Source organism: Neomonachus schauinslandi, chromosome 15 (assembly GCF_002201575.2).
Source record: "Neomonachus schauinslandi chromosome 15, ASM220157v2, whole genome shotgun sequence".
NCBI classification, from domain to species: Eukaryota; Metazoa; Chordata; class Mammalia; order Carnivora; family Phocidae; genus Neomonachus; species Neomonachus schauinslandi.
The window spans coordinates 57,988,491-58,015,028 of NC_058417.1; the positions used below are offsets into that span (position 1 = coordinate 57,988,491).

General features: G+C 50.9%; 1 protein-coding gene across 2 annotated transcripts in view; it reads left to right on the forward strand.

Annotated features, from left to right (window-relative positions):
- RPTOR (regulatory associated protein of MTOR complex 1) overlaps positions 1-26,538 on the forward strand; it is a 333,104-nt gene that overhangs the window by 153,766 nt on the left and 152,800 nt on the right. For both annotated transcript variants that reach the window (XM_021680930.1, XM_044921442.1), the window contains exon 6: positions 9,001-9,176. In XM_021680930.1, coding sequence (XP_021536605.1) covers positions 9,001-9,176 — 176 coding nt within the window. The remainder of the gene's footprint in view (positions 1-9,000; positions 9,177-26,538) is intronic.

The following is a 26,538-nucleotide window of genomic DNA, read 5'->3' on the forward strand; positions in this document are numbered from 1 at the left end:
AAGGTTTTCAAAACTAATAGTGATAAGAAATGTATAATGTACTTGACGTTCTCATACACACACAAAACAGAAGAGAGTTTCATTTGTAATTTAAGAAGAAATGCTACCATTTCAACTGTTTATAGGAGTGTGTGGTTTAATCTAAAAACAAATACAGCAGAAGCCCCTTTAATTGGGATCCGGCAGTGGCCGGCTGGGGAGAAGAAAGCCATCCTTTACGGAAGGAAAGGGTCCAGTGGGGCAGGCTGGTCTGCGGGGGGCTCTGGGGGGCTGCCGTGCTGACCAGAAAGCAGAACGGCTCGTGGAAAAGCCGTGGTGAGAAGCAGCCCCGAGGGCATCGGGACTGTCCCTGCAAGTGGGCGCCGGAGACGGAGCCGTGGGGGAGGGAAGGTGGTGTCGGGAGGCATGGAGTAGAGCTGGGCTCCCCTGCCGGGGCCACGGCTGCCGCACGTCTTAGCTGATGGGCTCCACCTCCCTTTACTTGTGCTGCGTGTTCTGTTTACAGAGCATTTTACGTTTAGTCCCTTTGTCTGTATAATGGAAAGAGCCTGACCAGCCCCCGAACTCTGCTGGGCTGAGTGCCCTCCTGTGGGTCGTGGGGGACACTGAGGTCTCCTCCGTCAGCTCCGGTTACGCCGGTAACCTGACGGCTCGGGGAGGAAGAGGAGTGGTTTCTCTGCGTGACAAGTTTTGGAGCCCGCACAGCTAATGGGATCGTGTGGACCCACTGGCGAGCAGTGTGTGTCGTAGTCGCTCACCTTCTGGGGTGTAACTGCCCCTCTGCTTCCTTCGCAGACCCTTCCCGGGGTCTGCACGCGTCCTCAGCGGGCCGCATGTGGTGGGGTGTTACATGGGTACTTTGACAATTAGGTGTGTGTTGTCTTGCGGTATCTCTTCTACTGGTGTTGTAGGCTGTAATTTAGATCTGCTGTGTAAACCTGTCAGGGAGGCCTCATTTGAGGTAGATGTTCAGGAAATATTTACAGCTGTGGTCTCCTAAGTAAATTCACATCTGAATAAACTACCTTTGCTTGCCTTCTTTTGATATGTCTGTGATTCATCGAATATGTTTGGTCTCTGATTGGGATTGACTTCCATGAAATGTAAAAAGAAAGAAAAAATGATTAATCCAGATTCATGAATATACTATACTATTTGCAGCCATCATAAAACTGGGAACGTCTCTAAAGGTAAATCTAGAGTTTAATCATTTTATCTAATTTCATCTGTTTTAAAACATGCCAGGAATTGCTCAGTATTCTGGAGCACCGATCCCGGCCAGAGCCCCGGGCTGTGGTTCAAGCCCCTCTGCCCGGCCTGTTTGTTCTCACAGGGGGTTTCCGTGCCACCTGCCAGGCCCAGAGCTGGAGGAAACTGAGGTGATGGCCGACACGCTCTCTTGCAAAGATCTCAGCAGCACAGAGCAGCAGAGCTTCGGGGGCAGCCATCTTCCCGGCTGCATGAGGCAGGTGAACACGGGGCCATGCTGGGAGGCTGCCAGCCCTCGGGGGGGCCAGCACACAGGTGCACGCAGCTCAGAGGCCAGGAAGAAGCAGAAGGCGTGTGCACTGCACAAGAGGAAATGAAGCTGGCTCTTATTGGAGACAGAACAGTCTATGTTGGAATGTCAGTCCTAAGGATCTAACTGACACTGAACGCTGCCCCCAGCGGCAAGTGTCCGTGGAGCATTCATCGACCTACAGCATATCCTGGGTCTTAAAGAGGCCTCAACAAATACGAAATAATTGAAGTCGCAGAGTATGTTCTTTAACCATAGTAGAATCAACTAGAAGTCAGTGATAAAAAGACAACACAAAAATGTCAGGGAAAAATTAACAACACATAAATGATGGGTCAGAAGTTCCTACTGCCTGAGTCGATTTAGGCTACTATAACAGAACAGCACAGACTTGGGGGCTTATGAGCGACAGAAGTGCACTGCTCACAGCTCTGGAGCCTGGAACCCGAAATGAAGGCCTTCTCCGCTGGAGCCCCCTCCCTGTGTCCTCGCACGGTGGAAGGGGCCTCTCTGACGCAGGCATGGGCCCCAGAGCCCACCTCCCAATACCATCACTCTGGGGGGGGCTCACACTTTCAGGCCACAGCACTATATCAGGAAGCTACAAAAGGAGAACCAGATGAACCCAGAGTGACCAGCAGAAAGACCAAAGTGGCTGTAAGAGCAGAAATCGCTGGGATTGAAAACAGAGAAAGAACACCCATGAAGCAGAAAGCTGCTTCTCGGGAATCCTCAATAGCATGGACCAACACACAGGGGAGGAGGGAAGAATCCGGATCCTGCAAACCATTAAAAGAACAAGAAGGGAATACCCTGGATACCTTCATACTTAGGCATTTGACAGCTTCCAAAAATGGACCAGTTCCTCCAGAACCACAAACTGTCAAACCCCCAACCAGGATGAAATAGATAATGTGAATAGTCCAGTAATCACTAAGGAAATTGAATTTATAATTTAATAGTTCCTGACGAGGAAGTCTTCAGGCCCAGGTGGTTTCACTGGAGAACTGCACCAAACATCTGAAGAAGCATTCACACCAGGTATGCACAAAGCTCGTCCAGAAGATGGAAAGGGGAAGGAATTTTGTTACCCTGCTGTTGAAAGGGACACACAGGACAAAGGAAAAAATAACACACCGCAAACCACTCTCTCTCACACACTTAGATGCAGAAATCCTCACACAAATAAGAGCAGATCAGTTCTAGCGATCTCTAAAAGGAATTATACTCGATGACTGAGTGGGATTCTTCAGCTATACAAGTCTGGCTTAGTAGGTAAATCAGTGAATGGGATCCTCCCACCAACAGACTAAAGAAGAAAGACTGTGTGATCAAATCAGTTGATACAAAAAAAGCATTTGACAAAATCCAGCACACTTTCAGAACAATACCTCTTAGCAAACCAGGGAAAGGGGGACCTTCTTCAGCTGGACGAAGAGCATCTCTGAAGAGCCTACTGCCGTCCCCATACTTACGGTGGGAGACTGCGATCAGAAGCGAGGCGGGGCTGTCTGCTGTTCTTACTGCACACAGTGCTGGCAGTCCTGGCCCGCACCAGACGGCAGGAGAAGGACATCATCCCTCGCCAGGGAGACGAGATCAAAACCACAGTGTGAGGCACGCTTCACGCGCACCGAGATGGCTAAAATAAAAACGATGGGCGGATTCTCAGTGCTGGCAAGGACGTGGTGGACTCGGAGCCCTCACGTGCTGGCGGGAATGTGAGGTGGTGCGGCCACTTGGAAAACAGCCTACCAGCTCCTCGCCCGTTAGAGCCGCCGTGAGACCCAGTGATTCCACCCCTGGCTTGTACCCAGGAGAACTGAAAACATATGTTCACACAAAAACGTGCACACACGTGTTCATAGCAGCACTACTCACAAAGCCAAAAAATGGAAATTCTCTTCTTGAAGTACAAGGCTGCAGAATTCCTTGGTGCCTCCTTTCCTTTCCTTGGTGGCTGTGTAGGAGTCATTGGGGGTAGAATTTGGTTGCAGGCTCGAACTACATCCCCCCTGAGGAACAGAATGATTCTAGAGCATGTTAACAACTTTTCAGTTGCTAGTAGCTAAAAGGCTTCGTGCAGTCTGTGGTCCATTTGAGTGAGCTGTGCAGGTGATCCTGACAATCTTGCTACAAACGGGCTCTTTTCTGCCCTTTGACAGGCAGCTCTGAGGGCTCCTGGGCATCAGGGAGGCCTTCATCCAACGAGATTGACTCCTGCCCTCCTGGACAGCAGGTTGTCCCCAGCTGTGGGACCATGGGGCTGTTAAATTGCTACTTAGTATTTGATAGAAACTTACGTAAGTTATTTCTGAGAAATTAACTGCTGCTTTTAGCTGCTGGTTTTAGTACACCGTGTCTGTCACACGACAGAGGCCACATCACTCTCTGGAAGGAGCTGGGTCAGCAGTAGACGGAGTCCTTTACGGATCTCGGTCTCTCTGCACTTTGCAAGATGTCCACAGTAAGCAGACATTGTTGAGTTGAGCACGGAAGCCGCTAGAACCCGAGTTATTACCAGTGGATGTTATTCTCACAGATGCACCTGGTAAAGGCCCCTGAAGTTACGGAGGTGTCTCGTGCATGTGTGTGTCCATGGGAAACAGAAGCAGCAAGATGTTGGAGTTTTGTCGAGAAAACAAGAGACGCAGGCATGCCCCCGGCAGCCCCAGCCGCAGTGCGTCTGGGGTGAGTGCTTCCTGGCCCTCACTAGCTCCGCGTGACCCACACATGTGGGACACGTAGCAGATGTCTCTGTTGGATCTGCTTGCTGTGTATCACATCTCCAGAGTTTCTGGACCCTTCCCAAATCCTCCAGAAGGCTCTAGTGAGTTTTGAAACTGGAAATTGTTTCCTGTGTTTGAGTCTCTAGATTCCCTGGGAGAAACCCCCTTGGGTGAAGGTGCGTGTCCGGGATGCCCTTCAGGGTGCGTGGTGGCTCCCAGCTGGTGCTGTTCACGTCTGTGCCTGGGCGGCTTTTCAGAGTTGTCTGAGTTGCTGGTGGTTACCATACATGCAGGCTGTTTCCAAAGAGTAAGTTTGATGAGAAGGTCAATATCTTAGATAAATAGAAAACCAAAACAATGTCTGGGAAATAACTCATTCATTAAGAAAGGTGTTTGCCTTCCTAGGTTAGCGAGCCCAAAAAACAGTGACTCATTGGTGGAATCCTTTGCCCTGGATGTCGTTTTTTATAATGTTACAGCATAATGATCCCTAAAGCAGAGCTTTCGTGTTCCTTCTGTGTGCCCGGCGGCATGATGGGAGGAAGAGACTGTGACCGAACGCCTCCCGCTGAGCAGGTGACGCCCGGTCACTGCAGATCATCTCTCCCGTTTATGCGACAGCATGCTGCGAGGGGCTTGTGGAGTCATCGGGGTTTCTGTCAATGCCGATTTTGAATTGGGAAATTTAATTTCTAGTGGACATATTGGGAATACAGACATTCCTCCACGTACCTGTCATTTCCTCCTTAGGCAGCCACAGAGTACCTCCTGTGCCCAGGACTTCGGGGGCTTTGGGGGCTTTGGGCCAAATGCTGGTGAGGCCCAGGGTGCAGACAGCGTAGCCTCACCGCCTGACAGTGCCTGGGAGCACCACCCGTGGACCAGACAGGACAGACTTCTGCACGGCCAGGGGAGGCCTCATCAAACCCGCCGAGCTCCGCCGTGTTGGCAGGCATGTGAACCGCCCTCCTCTTTACCTCCCTGCGAGCCGCACACAGCACTTGGGTGCTCCAGGCCCAGGGGGCATGAGATTTCAGATGCTCATTGAAGACGCAAGAAGAGCCACAGTGTCCGTGCTTGTGGCCGGAGGGCCTGCTGTTCCATTCTCAGCTCCGTCAAAGAGGTAGCTTAACACAGAAGCAAATCATAAACCCGAAGTTTCAAACCAGGGAACCTCCAGGATTTCTGCTATGAAAATAGTCGTCTCTCTGAAAAGGAAAATGAGAATGTGGAATCTACTTTGTACATAATGGCCATATCCCCCTCTGAAGTCAGCCCTGTTTGCACTCCTCCGTGTGGGCACTGGCGCTCCTGAAAGCCTGCCGCCCACCAGCGATTCCCACCGTACTCCACGGAGGTTTGCCAGGCCTGCCCAAGCCTGGCAGCCCGGTTCTGGAGCCAGGGAGGGGGCACTTGCAGCCAGTGCCAAGGCCAGAGCGTCCCCCCATCCCTGCCCTGGCCCTCTGACACACTGCCAGCCTCCCGGTGTTGCTGTGTGACTCAGGCCTGACGGGCCACAGACCCACCTGGTGCGGAAGATCTCTGGTCCAGATGACTCGGAGTTCATTCACTCTACCCACGTCCTTCTGGGTGGGGCCGTCACAGCAGCTCTGGGAGCCAGTCTCCTGGGGAGCAGGTGCTCCGCCGGCTGTCTGAGCTGGGAGCGGGATGCAGGGAGAGGATTTGGGGTGTGACTCTGCCTTCTGTTTCCTCTCTGCTTTATTATGTATTGTGAAGGAGAGCGAGTGTGGGGGTGGGAGGGCAGAGAGAATTTTTTTTCTCATTTAATTTTTAAGGAAGATTTTATTTATTTGACAGGGAGCACAAGTAGGCAGAGAGACAGGCAGAGGGAGGGGGAGATTCCCCACTGAGTGCAGAGCCTGACATGGGGCTCGATCCCACGATGCTGAGATCACAACCTGAGCTGAAACCAAGAGTTGAAACCTGAGCCACCCAGGTGCCCCCGTTTGCTTTAAAAACCCAGTCTCTGGTGAGGGCTGCACAATGAATGTACTCAGTGCCGCCGAACCATACACTCAAAATGGTTAAAATGGTAAACTTCATGTTATCTGTTTTTTTTTTTTTTTTAAAGATTTTATTTATTTATTTGACAGAGAGAGATGGCGAGAGAGGGAACACAAGCAGTGGGAGTGGGAGAGGGAGAAGCAGGCTCCCCGCCGCGCAGGGAGCCCGATGCGGGACTCGATCCTGGGACTCCAGGATCATGACCTGAGCCGAAGGCAGTCGCTTAACCAACTGAGCCACCCAGGCGCCCCATGTTATCTGTTTTTTACCACCATTAAAAAAAACCCATTCCTTGGGCGCCTGGGTGGCTCAGTTGGTTGGGCGACTGCCTTCGGCTCAGGTCATGATCCTGGAGTCCCTGGATCGAGTCCCGCGTCGGGCTCCCTGCTCGGCGGGGAGTCTGTTTCTCCCTCTGACCCTCCCCCCTCTCATGTACTCTCTCTCTCTCTCTCATTCTCACTCTCAAATAAATAAATAAAATCTTTAAAAAAAAAAAACAAAAAAAACAAAACCCATTCCTCAAAAAGTTGTATTTTTTATTAAAAGTTTAATTTTTTTTATTATTAAGTATAGTAGTATTTGGTATTCTGGGCATAATGCTCTTGGTGCAGAATGGGTTATTAGTAAAGCTGCAGCCTTTACTACTTTCCATTTGAGAAGTTCGAGGTGAAGAATGTTTGATCAGCAGTGTGGTGACACCTCATGTCACCACCAATGTGCTGCCGGGAGCTAGGGGCCTGGTCGGCAGAGTCCGCAGAGCGCCGCCCGTCTCCGGGCTGGGGGTCTCAGCAGCATCCAGAGGGGCCGATGCAGCCCGGAACCTGGAGCAGCCTCATACTTGTGTGACCCCGGCGCCGACCGAGGGACGAGTCGCACACGCCATTCCCTGGGGGCTCTTCTTCCTCATCGTGAAATGTCTCTAAGAATGGAAATAAAACTTACCTTACGGGGCTGATTTCAAAAGCACGTGAAATAGTAACAGGGAAAGAGCTCAGGGAGATGTCGACAACTGTGCAGACAGGGCTGGCCCGTGAGGAGCAGACGCAGAGAGTCATGCCCAGCCCGGTCCAGGCAGGACGCAAAGCCGTGGCCGGCGATGACTAGCCACGGTCCCTCGTGTTCCTCGCGGAGCCGCGACGGTCCACAGGGGGAGGAGGGAGTCCTGCCCCTCTGGCGCTTGTAACCCAAGGAACCCCTCCGCTTGCCCGCTCTCTCGAACCTCACCGTGCGGGGGCCTCGGGACCGGGCGCCAGGGGAGGGGTGCCGTCACCGCGCTGCTCTCGTGGGGGTGGGGGCCGCCTGCATTCGGGCCACGGCAAAGAGCGCTCCTTCCAGGCAGCTCGTGGCTGTTTGTGGGTGCGTGGGCTCCGAGGTCCCGGACGTTGTGTGGGCCCCGCACAACCAGCATTGTTTGGGGTTTAATTTTCTTCGTGTTAGTGACCTGTGACCTTGCTGCCTCGTCCCACAGGCAGCTGACGGGCGGGAAGTGCAAAGCCCCTCTGGCCGCCGTGCAGTGTTGTCCGCTTGCCCTCTGCTGCCACCGTGCCTTCCCCGGCTCCTGGGGGGGCCGCCGGCCACCCCGCCGCCCCGCCGTGGAAGCCCTTCCCTGGGGGGCTCGTGGCAGAGGCCCGGAGGCCCGGATTGCCACACAAGTGCCGAGCGTGCTGCCTGTGTAGCGGGGGAGGGGTCCCAGGCCGTGCGCTGGCGGGAGTGGTTCGGTGGTCTGAGGGTCCCAGATTTTGGTGAATTCTCTTTTTCACGAGGCTGCCCCTCAGTCCACAGTAACTCGCGTGGCGCCTTTCGTCCTACGATGTGTGTGTGCTCCAGGCTTCACTTCTGGGGCCCCTACCGACCAAAGTCTCGGGAGGAAACGCCAAGCAAGTATTACTATCCCTGCTTCAAAGGGAAATTAAATTCTGCGTCAAAACAAGACGAAACACAGGAGCCCCCTCCCTGGTTACAGAGTTAACACACACTTGTTAGCAGGACGTTTTGAGACGTGAGGTGCAGAACATGGAACCAGCCAGTTGGCCGCAGGGCACTGAGCCCTCTGTGTGTTTGCAGCCTCCCCGCCGTGGGCGCACCCATGCTCAGACTCTGCCGTCTGCTATTCGGTGGTGGTTGTGTTCACTTTCTATACCCTGAACATCGTCCCTTGTCAGTAAACACACCGAAATAAGTGGTGCTGTGTTAAAGACTGGATTATTTTTTTTTTTAGGTTTTATTTATTTGACAGAGAGAAAGACAGCGAGAGAGGGAACACAAGCAGGGGGAGTGGGAGAGGGAGAAGCAGGCTTCCCGCTGAGCAGAGAGCCCGATGTGGGGCTCGATCCCAGGACCCTGGGATCATGACCTGAGCCGAAGGCAGACGCTTAACGCTGAGCCACCCAGGCGCCCCAAGACTGGATTTTAAAATAAATGCTAAGACACCATGCGAGACCCGGAGGGAAATACACGTGAACGTTGGGATAATCACAGCATAAGGAGGGACTTTAGCATGGAAAACCGTAGAGTGAACTTATTTCCCAGAGACCCACCTGGCGCTGTCAGCAGAGGGAACTTGGTAACAAGCATGAGGCCGCGTGCTGCAGGAGGGCACGCCACAGCGGCCTCTCCGGGGGCTGTGGGGCTGCCTTGTGAGTCTTTCCTTTGGGGCCACGTGGCAGCTGACGCTGTAGTTGTCCACGACCACTAAGCCACTCCTTCCCTTAATGTTCTCCTCTGCAGGTCGCTGCCATTAACCCAAACCACCCGCTCGCGCAGATGCCCCTGCCCCCGTCCATGAAGAACTGCATTCAGCTGGCAGCCTGTGAGGCCAACGAGCTCCTGCCCATGATCCCCGACCTCCCAGCCGACCTGTTCACGTCATGCCTCACCACCCCCATCAAAATCGCCCTGCGCTGGTAAGTGGCTGCTGCCGTGACCTGGGTTTTACAGACCCGAGTGACGGGCGTAAACTCAGCCTCCCGAGGCGCAGGCTTTACTCACGGAGAATTAAAGAAGCGTTCTCCTTCTTGGGTGAGTGGCGTGTGCGGGTTGTTGCCTTGTGGTTCCGAGTGCACCTGTCCGTGCCGATCAGCTGTGGGAGTGTCCCAGCAGGAGCACTGGTCATTCTGGAACGCGGGCTGTTGTGACGGGGAGTGCTGTTTGATCCCTGACAGTACACCGAATCACAGTCCTTTCCCGCTGCGCTCTTTGTCGCGGTCCATGTTCTTGAGAACGTGACCGATGACATGGGTGGGACACTCCAAACTGTAGAAGCTGCATCAAAGACCCTACGTCGTTGACAGGACCCACCATGGAACGTGCGGGCTCTGGCCTCCCAAATCAGGTTTCTGCCGCCGACCACCCTGCTGCTCCTTTGTTCTATCCTTTTCCGTGTTACGTTTTGCTGAGAAGCTTCCATGCAGCAGGTGTGCAGCTGGGAGACAACAGAGGCCCAGGAGGCGCAGGGAAGCACACAAATGGGTGCTGTGGCCTGGGCTCTGGGGGCACTTTCCAGGGCTTTCTACCAGGAGGCACACAGACCCCTGGTCCTTCCCACAAGTCCAGAGAAGCAGTGAAACATATGTGGACCCTGGGGGCTGATAGCGCAGTCAGTGACTAGGCCCGAGCTGCTCGCTTGGACGGAAGCTTGGACTTGCTGCTTGGCTTCTGTAGCAATGTTCCCCATCAGCCCAGCGCCCCCGGGGTGAGAGATTCATGGTGCTAGGCTGGCTGAGCAGCACCCCTCTGCCACCCCCTACCCTTGCCCCCAAATCCCAGGGAGAGCCTCCTGTAGGGTGACTTACCCCTGAGCAGTGAGTGGGGTGGGGGAGCTGTCCACAGGGCCCAGCAAAGGGGTGACCCACCGTACCCCTCAGTGGCCTGGGCTTATCCCCCAGCTGACACAGACCAGCACTGCCTAGGGACGTTCTCCACTGCACCCCGAGAAGCAGAAACCAACAGCACGGGGCACAGCCAACACGGACAAAAGCTGCCGAACGTCCAGCCCCAAGCGTGGGCATGTGATGGGGAAATGAAGGAAGACGCAGGAGGAGAAGGCAGACTGCGAAGCGGAATATAAAAACGTGCCCAGTGGAGACCTAGGAAGAAGGAACACGGGATGGGATTCATGGTAGGGGAGGGCGGCTGCAGCCTGGATCGGCTGGAAGGAAAAATTGAGGAGCTCGGGGCGGCAGCCGGGAGGGACAGAGAACAGGCCAGAAGGGCAGGTGGCACAGAGAGAGACGCTCCCATGTGCAGGGACAGGTTGGCAGAGGTGCTGCTCCCTGAGGGTAACACGGCCACGTTCCCAGGACGTGGGGAAGAGGCGGAAACTCAGGCGCCAGCCCGCCAGGAGGATACTCGGGCTCCACCCGTCATCCCCCTCCACGTGGGTGCGGCTCTTTGAATGTGGGTCTTCACTCATGAGGCGGTTTGTGAGGTTTTCTTTGTAACTGTCTGCACTGCTTGGTGGCTGCCAGGAAAGATTATAGGTCCCTGTGATGCGACCGCAGGAAGATCTCCGGTCCAGATGATTCAGGAGTCCATTCATTCCATTCAACGTCCAAAACAGACTTTACTGAGTCCCACAGTGTACTTCAAACCTACACTGAGCGCTGTAGGAGATGCAGAGAAGTGCTTTGCCCTCACAGATTTAGAGTCTAGCTGAGGAGACAAGCTGTGGCCTAAAAATTAATGATGTACATGAAACCTTGACGTGGGGCAGAGGGCATCTGAGTGTCGCAGGCAGCTTGGGGTCAGGACTGAACGCATGCCTGTACCAGGAGCTCTCGTGTTCCCAGGGACGCAGACACTCTGAGGGCCAGCGGGACGCGTGGAGGAGACGCAGCCCGACGGGGTGGCCATCGCCGGGGGTGACATGCGTGTCTGAGAGGAGTGAGCATGTGCATCAGCCTGATCACATAGGAAGGTGTGGGGAGGGGTGTAGGTCAGGGCTGGACCATGTCAGATGTGGGTGCTCTGAATGCTGAGCCACAGACCTGGACTTGGAGGACGGGCAGGGGGAGTCCAGTTGGTGTTTCCGTGGGAATGTGACGTAGTAAGAATAGTGCTGTAGGGAGATGATCCATGGAATGACGGGGAGGCTGGGCCACACTGAGGCCTTTCCATAGCCCGATCCAGTCCCGGTTCGGTCCCAATCTGGTCTCAGTCTAGTCAAAGGCGGCATCAGGAAGGTGGGACTCTGTGGGCAGGAGCCCCTTCAGATGCACCTTGGAATCTCCTGGGGAGTAGGCCTTGTATCCACTCATTTTCCCACCCCTTGCTTCAGGATTTCCTGCCCTTCCTGCCCCTGTGCCCCCTGCCTCAGGAATGATGCTACGGGCCAGGTGTGCTCCGGGCCTCCGCCTCCCCCACGCCCCCGGGCTGGGGCTGATTTGATGGGACTCTCACGGGGCACTTACGCAGGTTTTTTGGGCAGGTGGTGGAGATGCAGAAAGGGAGGGAGGAGAGAAGGCACGAGGAGCCTGGAAGGGAATCTGTACCCCCCCACCCCATCCTCACCCCCCAGCACACCTGCCACCAGGTGGGCCCAAGGGTCCCAACATCCCAGTGCGGTGAGCGGATGTCCCTCGCCCACGTCTCCAGCACGCTCTTTTCCATCTTGGTCAGGAAGGACTTGGCATTCACTAGGGAAGCTGCTGTCACTTGGACGCCGGTCGACCCGCACACAGTCTCGAGTGGGTCCCGGCCCTCTGACCGGGGTGTGGGCTTTCACCCTACCACGACATGATGCATTATCTCAGGAGTGCCCTGAGATCCTTTTTGGAGTTAGGATATGAATAAAACTTGTAAAAGTAAGCGTTTAGTAGGAAGCAGTGTGATAACTCAAACTCACAGGGCCACCATCAGATGGACGTTGGAATCAGTAGGTCACAGCTGCAGGGGACGGTCATCAGATGACCACTGTCTGGAACAACAAGGCGCTGTTCCAGGTGGGAGGATCTCTTACAGTGAACCACTCTGTGCCACACCGAGGAGTTGAAATTAGCTTGAACAGAACTGTCCTTATGATGGAGATAAACCATAATCGTTGGAAGCCTCGTCGAGTGAAATGGGCGCTTGTCTATAACAGCTGAGTTGAAAACCACGAGCTTTTTTTTAAATGGAGAAAGGAAAAGTTTAGTAGGTAGAACTCATTTATATTGTTAGGGCTAAAGTTTTGTTTTTTCATGTAAAAAGTCACTATTTCCCGGGTGCCTGGGTGGCTCAGTCGTTACGCATCTGTCTTCGGCTCAGGTCATGATCCCGGGGTCCTGGGATCGAGCCCCACATCGGGCTCCCTGCCCCGCAGGAAGCCTGCTTCTCCCTCTCCCACTCCCCCTGCTTGTGTTCCCTCTCTCACTGTGTCTTTCTCTGTCAAATAAATAAAATCTTAAAAAAAAAAAAGTCACTATTTTCCAACTTCAAGTAGAATATGCATTCTTTGTAGAAATTAACTACAAAGCAAGTAGAAGAAAAGATTATTCAAGATTTTATCATCTTTAACACAATCAGTGTTAACTTTTTGGTGTATTGCCTGTCAATCTTTTTCTCTATGCACGTACATTTCTGCATTGATGTAATGAGACTGCATTTGTAGTTACTTTTACTTAATCTTTAGTGTTAAAATAAATTTATCCTAGACGATTAGGCAACTCTTAGGAAACATCATTTGTAATGATTGCATAAGATCTCACTGCATTGATGTTTTGTGTTTTATTTTAACCGAAGCCTAGGACTTTAGGATTTAGAATTCCGGTAAATAAAGATAGAAGAGCTCAGAGAAACTCTAGGATGGGGGTCTGCCAACTTCTTCTGTAAAGGGCCAGATAGTAAGTTGTTTAGGCTCCATGGGCCCGAGGGTCCCAACTGCACTGATGCAGCATGGGAGAGCCGTAGGCAGTATGTACGCAGATGAGTGGGGCTCTGTTGCAATAAAACTTTATTTGTGAAAACAGGCAGTGGGTCCTACCTTGCCAACTTGTACTTTAGAAAATGGAACCAGGATCTTACCTGCAGACGACTGCTGTACTCATCTACTGGTCAGGAAATAACCTAAAAACAGGCCTCCTCCCCCGTCCGTCCTTCCTTCCTTCCTCCTTCCTTCTCTGGATGTAAATAAGAGGATGGCTTGTAGCAACACTGCACTCAGTACAGCCAGGCGCAGTTGTGGAGAATACTGTACGCTTTATACACATACAATAGTCTTGCTTTCTACGTACGAGACGTGTGTGTGTTCGTATCTGGTGGTAAGCGTATTTATGAATCTTACTTAATGATGAAGTAGTTGTTGGAAAGTGTTGTTCTCTGATTTTCTCTTCATGTTTTGCTTTAGTCTTTCTTGTTTTCAGAAACAGGCAATTTCAGTAATTCTGAAATGAGCAAGTACACTGTTCCCTAAAGAAGTGATTACCTTGCTCACCATGTGTATCAGTGTAGTATAAGGGTCTAAACTATATGTTTTCTTGGCTTTTTCTACTTCTTGGATTGGTGGCAGAATGCCATTTTAAATTTATCATGGGTATATTTGTGTGCTACTGAAAATTATAACTCAGTGCTACTTAATTTGCAGTGGGACTTGCTATAAAAGAGATTGATGCCTTATTGTACTGTGTAGCATGGAATCGTATTGTTTATTAAAGAAAATGATAGACATTATTTTGGATTGAATAGAGGTCAAGAAACTTGTTTCCCTCCTTTCAATTAAGTTGAAGAATTTCAAGGAGTTTAAATGTTAATGACACAGGATTAATGTAGATTTGTCCACATGGGAAGTCTTGCCCTCATGTTCACCAGCGAGAGGCGAAGGAGAGAGGGAGTCCCCAGACGGGCAGGCAGAATCCGCACCAGTGTCAGGCGTTCACTCGGGTTTGAATCCTGGCTCTACCATTTCTAGCCGTGCAGCCTCCTGTCCTCGTTCTGAAGGCAGGACCAGAGATGCCCCCTGCCCTCCAGGCTCACCGTACGGGCTGAATGAATTGATTTGTGCGGTGGCACTGATGATGCCCAGTACATGCTAGCTGCTCTTATTACCGTGATGGTAACATTTCAGCCAAATTGAAGAACAAGTCAGGACAGTCGTGATGACTCAGCAGACAAGAGATGGCTGAAACTTTAACCCTGGACTGGAGAAAAGCCAAAGAGAAGGAACACCCCACTATGACCTTTCTCATCGCACTATTTGTGAGATAAACTAACCGAAGCCTCAGCGCTAGGGCATCATGGGTAAAATATCAGGTAGAATTGGTGAACGAGGTTTATATATACGAGGTTTATGTATATATACACACGCACATAACTGATCTCAAAATCATAATCATATTTATAGATTTTAATTTGAAAAATTTAAATTATATGGTCTTTATAAGAACCGAAAAAGAAAAACACATTAAACTATAAATAGAAGAAAAGAAATTTTTTTAAGAAGGCAAAAATAAACAGAAAATGCACCAGAAAAATCTAGAAACCGATGAAACTAGATGTTAATTTTTGAAAAGTTCAATAAAATTGTTTTAATTCTCTTTGGCATGGTCAAAACCAGAAAGGAGACACAGATTACCTATATCAGAAGTAAAAACAGGGGCATCACTACAGACCCCACAAGTATTAAAAGGGTTATAAGGGAATCCTTTTAAGTATAAAGGACTTTATTCCAATAAATTGTACATCTTAGATGAAATGGGTGAATTCTGTGAAAGACACAAATTACCAAATCTGGCACAAGAGGAAAAAGAAAATCTGGAGAGTTTATATCATAAAAAAAACTGAATTACAGTTAAAAGCCTCACAAAGAAAACTCCAGGCCCAGATATTGTTATTAATGAATTCTCAGATGTTACACAAACTCTTTCAGAAAATAGAGGAAGGGGGATCATTTTCTATCCCATTCCGGAGGCTAACTTTCCCGAACATCAAAGTCAGACAAAGACTGTGCCAGTGGGGAAAAAAAAGAACGCACAGACCAGGATTCCTCATTAACACGGATATAAAAATCCTTAACAAAATATTAGCAAATGAAGTCTGGGAATATATAGAAAGAATACAGTGTTAGAATCAAGCAAGGTTTATCTTAGGAATGGAAGGTTTGTTTAACAGGTACAAATCAATACACTCAATTCATTATAATGTACTCAGTATTATGAATGTATTCACTCTCCTTTTCCAGAATAAAAGAGAAAAACCATATGATCATCTCAATAGATGCATAAAAAACATTTGACAGAATTTGACACCCATTCATGACAAAAGAATTCAGAAACTAGGAATGGAAGTGAACATTCCCAAGCTCCTACAAGGCATGTAGGAAAAGCCTGTAGCTAACATTGTAGTTAATGGTGAAAGGTTAAGCGTTTTCCCCGGAAGGTTGGAAACAAGACTAAAATGTTCACTCTCACCATTACTGTTCAGTATTGTACCAGAAGTTCTTGTTGGTACAGTAAAGCTAGAAGAAAATAAAAGGGCGTGCAGATTGGCAAAGAAATAAAACTGCTTATTCATGGACAACATGGTTGTCTACATAGAAAATCATGAGAAGTCTACAAAAACGTTTATGGAACTAGTAATTTATTGTAGCAAGGTTCTAAGGTATGAGATCGATACCCCCACATCAGTTCCATTTCTATATGGTAATGACAGTTGGAAATTGAAATTTAAAAATATGATTTGCTGTGGCATCAAGATTCTGAAAACTTGGGATGAATGTAAGAAAATATGTACCAGACCTGTGCACACGACATACAGAAAATCGCGGAAAAAGATGCACATACGCAGAGAAGTACACTGTACTTAGGGAGTGAAACACTCAGTATTTTAAATCTACCCAACTTGATCTATAGATCCAGTTCAATCCAAGTCAGAATCCTATTTTTTAATCCCATTTTTAAAAAGAAATTGACAAGTTGATTTTAAATTCTATATAGAAATGTAAAGGGTGTTAGCCAAAACAATTTCGAAAAAGAGGCACATTGGTTTATTTCAAGATTTAACATAAAGTTGTAGTAATCACACCTTGTAGTATTGGCATGAGGACAGCCATAGAAATCCGTGGAACGGAATACAGAGTGCAGATGTAGACCCACACGTGTATGCCCAATTGATTTTGGACAGAGGTACCAAGGTAATCTGATGGAGAAAGACAGTCTTTTTAACAAATGCTGTTGGCTGTTCATTCAAGAGAAACAAAAACCCTCACCCTTATTATATACTCTATAGAAAAATTAACTTCTGACCTTATACAAATTAAAACTTGTAGATGAAAACATAAGAGAAATTGTTGATAATTTTTTAGACATGACCCAAATAACACAAACCATTAAAAACATGGATCAGTTGAACTTCATCAAAATTAAAAATTTTGCTGTTTCATAGACACCGTTAAGACACCTCATTGGAAAGATTTACAACATGCGTGTCTGACAAAGACCTCTACAGAGAATATAGAAAGACCTTTGAAAAGTCAAGAAGACAGCCCAAATTTTAAATAAATGGCCAAATGATTAGAATAGATGCTTTACAAAGAAGACACGTACATGGTTGATAGACACGTGAAAGGTGTGCAGTGTGTTGTGGAGAATGTGGGCCATCCGAAGCTTCTCGTACATTGCCAACGGGAACGCAAAGTAGTACAGCCATTTCAGAGATCAGTCTGGCCATTTCTAGTGACGTTAAACACGGCCTGTCAATTCCACGCCTATGTATTTACCTGAGGGAAGAAAACCTCTGTCCACAGAAAGATGTGCACGTGAATGTTCCTAGCAGCTCTGTTGATGATATCCCAAACCTGAAACAACCCAGATGTCCATCAGCAGGTGAACAGATAATCAAATTGTGCTCCGTCCACACAACAAATGACCTCTTACCAATAAAAAGGAACCAGCTGTTCATAACAGCATGGGGTCACACATGTCACACACTGGGTGGACGGCCCTTTGTGAAATGCCTGCACTTTAAAATCATGTCTCCTTTTGTTTCTCTTAAGTATCAGCTGACCATATTAAAGTGCTGCCCCAAGGCTCAGCATCAGCAATAATGCTAAAAGCTAAGAAATAACGTTTATGGAGTTACTGCCTAGATGACCTATTAGACCAAATTTCAGGCACATGGGGCCTTTGGAAAATCAGCTTATTTCCCTAAGAAAAGTATTTTCTTAAAAAAAAATTTTTTTTAAGGGCAGTTTGCCTTTTTAATACTGGTTCATGTTGGAGCTTATTTAACTTGTAGTAATTTACTGTTGGCTCACATCCTCTCTTCTCCAGTGTTTATCTAACAAGGGACCCAGGGATCGCATTATCTCAGACGGGATCTTGCCGGCAGTTTAGTGAATCTAAGAATCTTGTGAGAGTTTGAATGCATCAGTATATAGTGTGGATGGAAGACGCAGGGTAACAGGCATGAACAGAATATGTTTTTAACATAACAGGAATGTTCAGAAGAGAATAAAGATGATGTGCAGTTCACTCACGGTGGGACTCTCACAGCCACTGAGTTATGAACAGAATTCCAGGACATCAACGTTGGCTGAAATGATACTCATAAAATAACGTCTGCCCCTGCCAGCCCCACTCCCCACCCCTCCCAGTCCTCCTGGTTGTCCTTGGCCAATGGGAAGAAAGCCATTTGTCCTCTGAAGTTTGGATACCATCATCACCGTGTTCCAAATTAGTTTTAATCCCTTTTTGAAATCCTACTTGCAGAACAACTGAATTACATCATGTTTGATAAAACAATGACTTGTTAACTATTTATTTGCCTTTGTGTATCTTCTTACTCAACTTCTGGGCATTTTAATGGTGCTTTGACTTCTTATCTGATTTGTGTGCCTAAGTATGCACACGCCTCCATGTGTAATCAGTAATACGAAGCCACATTGCTTCCAAAAGCGTTAACATGCACAGCTGCGTATTTTATAGTGGACATTCATGACCCTTACAGACACGAAACATCAATCATTTGACTGGTTTACTTTGAAAACCATTTCTTTCTCTTTTTTCTTTTTTTCTTTTTTTTTTTTGTGCTAAGACAGGACTGATGGTCCCTCCTGAATGCAGCTTCTTTTGAATTCCAGAGTCACATGACCCTGTGCAGCCCATGCATATGGCAGTGTGGTGGCCCACGTTGTTTACAGATGGTGTCACTGCCACCACGGGATGTCAGCCTTTTTGGTCTTCTTGCTCCTGCCCTTTGTGCCCCTAATGTTTACATCTTGATGTGGAACCGTTTAAACCAGAGGCAGAGGCCGTGTCAAGTCACTGTGAGGTGTTTGGTGCTGTCAGCCGGTCGTTGGAACAGCCTGATGTTTGCTTATTCTGTGGTTGTAATAACAGTTTCTTTGGAACGCCTGTTCTGTTCCAGGTAGCCTTAGAAGGACTTGCATTATAACGATTTGTGAGACGGAGTCCCTGTCCTCTAGGGAGACACACACCCTTACCAGGCTGTTCCTGGAACAGAGAGGACAGCAACCCCCTTCCTTCTGCGTGCCTCAGAGGCAGGCAGCATTGTCTGTGCTGGGTGTTGTCACTTCCAAACCTACAGGGATGAGTAAAGTCCCACCACTCAGTGAGAAGGTGGACACAGGCGTTCTGAGCAGACGATCCTGTGCGGGTCGTAGGCTCGAGCCCATGTTTGGGTGATGGGGAACAGGCCAGCGTGGCAGAGCCCCTGAAGTCTGAGGGAAGGGATGGTGACTATGAACTAAGAAAGAGGGTGAGGTCCACGAACACGAAGCTAAGGAGCGGGTCTTGTTCTGGAGGCATCTGCTCTGCGATGACAGATGTGGTGGTGGTCTGGTCTCCAGAGCCAGGAACGTGCGGCCTGACTCAGAAGACAAGCACGTACATCCACAGGAGCAGGGCCCAGACCCTGCTGGGAATGTGCATGGGTGCTTGGGCACAGGGCAGCCCCCGCAGTGTGGACACGACTCAGAGTGGCCATGACCCGAGTGGGCTCCCAGCTGGCCCTCCGCAGCCCCACCCACAGTCAGTGGAGGGCACAGAGTTTGCAGGTGTAACTGCTAAGGCTTTCCCAGTCGTTCTGATGCCCTCCTCTCCTTAGAAGCGCACAGCTAGGGAACAGCCGCATTGTACAAACGGGCCTGGGTGGGATGGGGCATTAGACAGGGGAGGTCTGTGCGCCTCGGAGGAGGTAGGGCGAGGCCTTGGCTGCAGCTCTTAGCTAAATCTGGAGGAGGGACAGGGAGGGTGCTGGGTCATCCAAAGATCATCTGTGGGTCATGGGAGTTTTCTGTTTTGGGCACGAGAGGCTGTGCAGGTGAGTATGATGGGAGGAAGGGGAGGTTTCTGTTGGGGGGTGGGGGTTCAGCTGGATTCAGTACCACGGTGTAGACGGGCTGGGATGACCGGCAGGGAGAACAGGAGTGGAGAAGAGGGTGGGAGCACATCCTGCAGGCAGGGAGGAGGAGCCGTCTGAGACCAGGGGTTAGCGGGCCCCACGGCCCAAGGGCCCAAGAGGCCACTGCGCTTGACAGGGAGTCACCGGTCAGCTGTGCTGGTCCTAGAGGGGCTGTTGGAGCCGCCGTCAGAATGCAGCAGGTCAACTTGAGACCGGACACGGCTGCTTTAACGGAAGTCAAGTAGGAATGGGGGAGAGCAGACGTGAGATTGAAGGAAGGGGTTGTGAGGTTTGTTCGCTGTTTTGGATGCACTTGTAGGGGGCAGGTGGCTATCTTGTAGGGGCGTGCGTTAGCACACAGCTTTAGGGCCTTGGGAGCCGGGCATGTGCCTTCCTCAGAGGGCATAGCAAGCCTGGATGGATGCGGGGGCAGCTCTGTGGGGCCCTGGCGCTGGCCTGGGAAGCAGGCGCTCTGCTGAGGTGGGCATGGGGCCCTCGGGGTGGGGCTGGGCGGCAGTGAGGGTCCGCCGGCACTGGGAAGCCGCTCGGCCAAGTCACACACTTCATGGCGGTGATGCACAAGTAGAGTTAAGAACCAGAACAAACAAAACCCAGGTGTTGGCGTCGCTGTGTGGGTGATGGTCTGTCAGAGGAGGACGTTGTGGATTTGGGGGATGGTGTGGTTGGAAGGGTTAAGGAGCTTCTGGGCCAAATTGGGCTGGGAGAGAACCCGAGATCCAGGGGACAGAAGACAGAGAAGGTGGAGGGGTGCATGGGAGAGCACGTCGAGGTGGGAGAGGGTCCAGTGGGGATTAGGAAGCCCCGAGGGCCAGGCGGCATGCTCAGGAGGGTCGGGGAACAGCGAGGGCCACGAGGCTGGTTCTGGGCCCTGGGATGAGGTGGCAACGCTAAGTTTCCCGTGGAAGCTCCCAGAGAGGTTGGCAGTCAAGGCTGCAGGGTCCACCTTCCCCAGCCACAGACAGCCTGATGGAGCCCCCGCGGGGCTGGCTTGTCCCCATGGGCTGAACAGAACTGCCCTGCGGCCAAGGCCAGGAGGCCGTGCCTTCAAGTACACCCTGCCCTGATGTCCCTTTCTGTCCTCACACCGACCCACTATTTACTAGTAGACGTTCTGCTGCAAATCTGAGTTGTTGCTAGAATTAATTATAAGATGAGGGGTTTAGGTATTTTTGTCTCCCCCACTGTTGTTTGAGGATGACACACCGCCCCTCATGAGCACAGCCTCTCTGGTCAGTCCCGTGCACAACTGGTGTCAGACACATGGAGCCCGCGGGAGGACGTTGGGCATGTGGGCCTAGTCACATCCTTCCTTTACGGGATGAGCACCAGATGGGGCTTTGGGTGGTTTGGGGTCCTATACGCGGTATCAAGCAAGAAGATGCGCCCTCATCAGCTGGCTCTAGTCCTTTCATTTCCGTGTGCTCCCCATGTCCCCCCCCCCCACGCCCCCAGAAACTAAGTAGAAGGGACAGAAGACAAGGGTGGAGGGACAGGACACGCGTGTGTCATCCTCGTCTGGGGCATGAGAACAACCAGGGGTGGACAAGGTAAACCTACCCCCACACTGGCACGCTGACCCATGGCAGAGCCGCTGTCGGGGCCCGGGACGCGCTGAGGACACGTGTTCTTTATTCCTGTCCTGCTCTCCCTGACCACCCTTCAGGGGCTTCAGAAATGCAGGTCTTTCTTGAAATCAGACTGTCTGGGAGAGTCTTTATGGTAGCAAGCCCCGATCCCAGGGGCTGGGGCAGGAGGAGGTGGCCCAGCGAGTGCGGGAGGCGGGGCGGTGGCCGGCGGGGGAGCCCTCACCCCCTCTGCCGCCTGGCCCTCTGCGGGCCACGGGAGAGTGCGGGCAGTGGGCTGGCGTGCCGTTGTGGCAACTCAGTCATGCCGCGGTGAGTAGTGTCTCCTGGCATGGGGTTTCACATGTGGGCTGGTTGTCAACACGGTGTTTTCTGTGAATGCAGGAGAAGCAGTCATTTCAAATATCTCTTCTTTTTATGGGTCAGTTTTTCTTGTTCTTTCTCACTCCCTGGCCAATTGTTGAGCTTGAAGCTTGCTGGAAAGGGCCTCCCTTTATTTTGATTTCTGCCTGTGCTTTGGCCAAGGCCTGCCCCCGGGGCCCTCTGGACAGCGAGGGTGTTACTGGAACGGTAACGGGGCCTGGCCAGGAGTCTGCTCTGCCCCCAGAGCTTGCGCTGCCCCTGTGCTGGGCCGGCTGCTGCCCACTTGGCCTCACTTCCCCAGCACAGGCCACCCTTCTCGCGGGTGCTGCGAGCAGACGGGGAGGACGTATGTGCTGCCCGTCGGGGACCTGTTGTCACCGTGGGGCTGCCAGGAAGTTGTTCTTCCTGGAAGACGGACGCGCGGCAGCTTGCTGCCCATCCTGTGTGCTGTCATGCCGGGTCCCGTCTGCGGGCCGTGTGACTTCGCCAGGCCCCTCCAGGCAGCCGCGCGGAAGGCGGGGCTGTTGGGATAGCGGTTCCCTCCTGCCACACGGGCCAGTGGCACGGCCAGCAACATGGCCAGCCCTGAGCGGGTACGCGGGCTCTTCTTCAGGGCGGGTCTGACCCGTGCCCCATGTTCTTCTGCCTGTTTGCTCACAGGAGCATAGGAATGTTGTGTTTATTGGAAACACCTGTTTTAGAAGGGCTTTATCCTGCTGGTGTTGTAGGACACCAGGATATCCTAAGAAACCAGGGGCTCTGGGACGCTGAAGACCATTCTGGTCCCGTCCGTCCCTGTTTGTAAGTGCATGTCCGTGATTCTCACTGTTCTGAAAGACCGATGTTTGGTGACCATATTCTCCTTCCCTTGTCATGGAGAGGACAAGTGAGACCGTGGCTGAGCGCTTCTGCAATGTGTGAACTTTATAATGTTAATTGCGGAATGCTCTATAACCTACGAAGTGCTTTCCATATGGCTTCACATTGGTTTTCGCTAATAGCCCAAGGACCAGTCAAAGCCGGCACAATGCATAAACATGGCTGTGTTACTGATAAGGAGCCAGATGCTCAGCATGTGGCTGCCCGGGCTTACAGCTTCGTTTATAGCAGAGCTAAATGAACACACAGATCCTCGGATCCCCAGCCCTGTGTTCTAGCCACTGCCCCCCACCCCTGCCTGCTTCATCGTGTGAGGTGATGTTGCTACACGGCGTCATTGTAATTGGCGCTCTTCTGTAGTTCACCTGAGAACCAGCTTTCCTTTGGGGACCTTGCAGACCTTCCGGTAGCTGGTGGAACTGTGTGTGTCCTTGTGGAGCTGTGTGACATGTGTTTGGTGGCAGGGGATGAAGGTGCCCCGGAGAAATCAAGGAGGACTCAGACGTCGTGACTGCAGGGCGTCAGGACACCCTTCCTCTCCCCACCGCTGTGGGAAATTGGCAGGTCCTTAGGTCACACGCTTTCAGATTCAGATTTCCTTGACCAAACCCTCCTGTGTGCTCCATCCCTCTCTGTCGGGGTCACTCGGCCCGTCCTCACACTTGCTCACCCAGCACCCACTGCCTTTTTGCCGTGTGCGCCCCCAAGGCGCCCATCTGCCATAGGCATGCCGGGGCCTCTCCCTCCGTGGAGCCCTGTGGCCCGCCCCCAGCCATGCCAGTACACTGTGCGGCCCCGCTGCGGGCTCCGGTCCGGACCGGCACAGGGGAATGTCCCCTGCAGACGAGGAAACAATCGCCTGGGCTCAAGCCTATTTCCTTCTGTTTTCAGCCATTCTCCCTGCACTGTTTTTCGGATTCCTTCTTGTTTCTATGCCCATCGGCCTGTTCTTAGTCTCCTGTTTTCTTCACTTCAATCTAGGCGCCCGGCACTATCTTCTTCTCTGCCTCTTCAGGGTGAGCTCGAGAATGTGGAGAGCAGCCCAAGTGCAGCAGAAACAGGGCAGAACACGTTCGTGTTCACCCTGAGAGTGTCCAGCTCAGCGTTGCCCGTTGGAGAGCGCAGGATCGCAGGGTTTGGAGATGGAGTCAGCACTGTCCCCCATGTTTGCCCTTCAGAGCGCACAGCCCAGAAATGCGCGTCGGTGCGAGAACGCTGGGATGGGCCCTTGTTCCCTCGTGGTCTCCTGTGGGGACAGCGTTACAGTGCACGCAGTGAAAGGCAGGAGATGAAGAAAAACCACCCAAAATGCCACCCACCTCACAAATTAACTGTTTTTATTTTTCTATATTCCTTTAGACTTGTTGTCCATATGTGCACCCGATGTCCCTTAACTACAGTTATACATATTTGGTGTTTTATTTTTAAGTTTTCAGATTACCATTCTACATTGCTAGCCAGTATTTTATTTTCAAATGTAATACTCCGTCACGTTTACAGATGATGTTATTTAAAGCGTTTCCCTGCTACTGTAAAACTCAAGTATTTGCAGGTGTTTTCCCCCTGTTCATCCTTACAGTGTACCACCAAGCTTTTGCCTCTTTTGGACTGTTTCTTAGAATAATTTCTGGGAAAACGGGGTCAGTAGGTCAGAGTGTAGAGCCTGTGATGTCAGTTGCCAAACTTCTTACCAAAATGTTGGACTAATTTATGCTGCCCCAAATCTCACATACGTGGAAATGCCGTTTCAACGCAGTCTTATTTTTATTTTCAGAGAGGACGTGTTCTTTACTTTGTGCAGATATTCTGATCCCATGGTGGCTCCCTGACGGACTGCCAAACTTTTCCCCGGCAGCTGCCCAGCTTCACGTCCTCACCAGCAGTGCACAGTCGCTCCCGCGTTCTGCGTCCTTGAGATCCTGTGTTGTTACGCATCTATCCAGATCTTGTGCATGCTTCTTCACTGTGTTGTCCTTTTTCTTGTTAAGTTGTAGGGGCTCTTTATATATTCTAGATCCTAGACCCATATCAGACATATGTTTTGCAAATCATACTTGCAGATATTTTCTCCCATTCTGTGGGTCATCTGTCCACTTTCTTGATAGTTCTCCATCTTACCTGCTTTTTTTCTCTTGTTGTTTGTACTTTTGATGTCATATTCCAAGGTCGTGAAGGTGTATATGTCTGTATTTCCTTCCGAGGGTTACATTTAGGTCTTCGATCCATGTTAAGTTAATTTTTGTGGGTGGGGTGGTGACGTCCTAAAGAAGCTTACCTTGGACTCTGAGTCTGGTTTTTGCACTGAGAGCGCCTCCTGCAGGCGTGGCAAGCACATCACTGGAGTGCCTTTGGAACTGTGTAAGAAAAGGTAAATTCTCTTCTGCAGAGGGCCTTGCTTGGTCTATACTCTGGCTGGGGGTAGCTTACTGTGTAGGAACTTAAGATATTAACTCATTGTTCAGTTTACCACCCTGGGAAAAGACAGAACCTGATGCCATTTGTGCCATAAACATTGGCAGTTTTTGTATGATGATCACGTAACAACTCTGAAAACTGTATTTTCTCTATGGATTAATCAAATTGCCAATGTACTTTTAAAACCACACAGTCACACTTTTTCCGTGCCCCAGGATGTCAGGGCCAGCCACTTCTCTGCCATTTCTGTAGGGAGTCGCTATTAGGATCCTGTTTCTACTGGCAGGTGAAAATTGGTGTCAGAAAATCAGCCTTCCTCGGATGACGGGAACGGTCTTCCCAGAACTGCACATTCTTCCCAGGTGGGCTGCGTGACCCAGGCATCCGGAGCAGGAGATTCGGGGGCCCTTGTGTGCCTGGTGCCTCCTGGGGTCATGACCTGCCCGGCTCTTTGGGAAGCAGCCATTAGAGAAATCACAGACATAACACCTTTTTAATGTGTCCTTTCTCCTGTTTTAATGTTCCTGTGCTGGTTTTTCTCCACATACTGCAAACGATGAAGAGAATGTTCGCTCAAGATTAGGACTTGAAGGAAGGAGGCAAATATGAGCTCAAACCTGAAGTGTGTGCAGTTCGTGAGGTGGGTCGACATGCTGCTCTCCGTCATCTTCAGCAAGAACCAGACTGCGGTGTTCCAACCTTATACTGGCTGCTGTCCGTGGCTTGGGCCATGTTCTCGTACCTCAGGACAAAGCAGGGCCATGGATTTATATGGGGACACACTTTTCGTCCCCATGGCCACCACCAGCCAGCCCCTGCCCAGGCCACAGCCCGAGTGACCGTGCAGGACCAAGCAGAGCAGCTCGAAGTCTTGTTTGCATGTGTGTTCTGCAATGAACTGGCATTCCATTCATGGATGTAAACTTTTTCCTATAAAAATACCAAAATTATGCACAAACGTTAGTAATGCTAGATCCCAGGACACTGTGATGTCCTCAGCTTGTCTGGTGTCTCGTTGCAACCAGGAGAGCAGGCGCTCTTGTGTCTTGTGGTGAGCGGACACGCACTTTGCTTTCTGGCTGCCCTGAAGGGAGACTCGTCGGAGGGGCAGCATCTGTGTTCGCTCATTCTTCCTCGGTGCCTCCGTGTACATGCGTGGCAAAAGGTGGGGGAGCATTCTGATGCAATCAGGATTTTCAGAAGTTTGAAATCCTGTGCGCTTAGACGCTGCCCCTTCCTGATGGTGGGGTCCGTCTGTTCCTGGAAGCTGTGGGGCAGGTTTGGAGGGTGAGGTCCCCAGGCCACTGACCTAACACTCTCTAAAGCATGGACCAGGAGAACGACAGGTGAAATCAGCAAGTGTGACACAGCGACCACCCTCGGTATAATTCCCAAGCCACCTCCCTGGTTAAGGAGCTCGAGGACAGATTACGTATCAGCCTGTTGAGGGACACAGTTTACGCAGAGATGGTCATTAGAAGATCAACACCATCTCATTTGTTTGCTACCCGAATGCCAGGAATGAGTTCAGTTTCTCAGCAGTGCTCTTCCTCACCCTCGCCCTTCCTCACCGTCGCCCCCCGGAACGTTTTCCAGGTGGCTCTGAGGGTCGCGAGTGCGGAGAAGCAGCTGGGGCATCTGGACTTCATTTCCTTGGCTCGGCCTGCCGTCT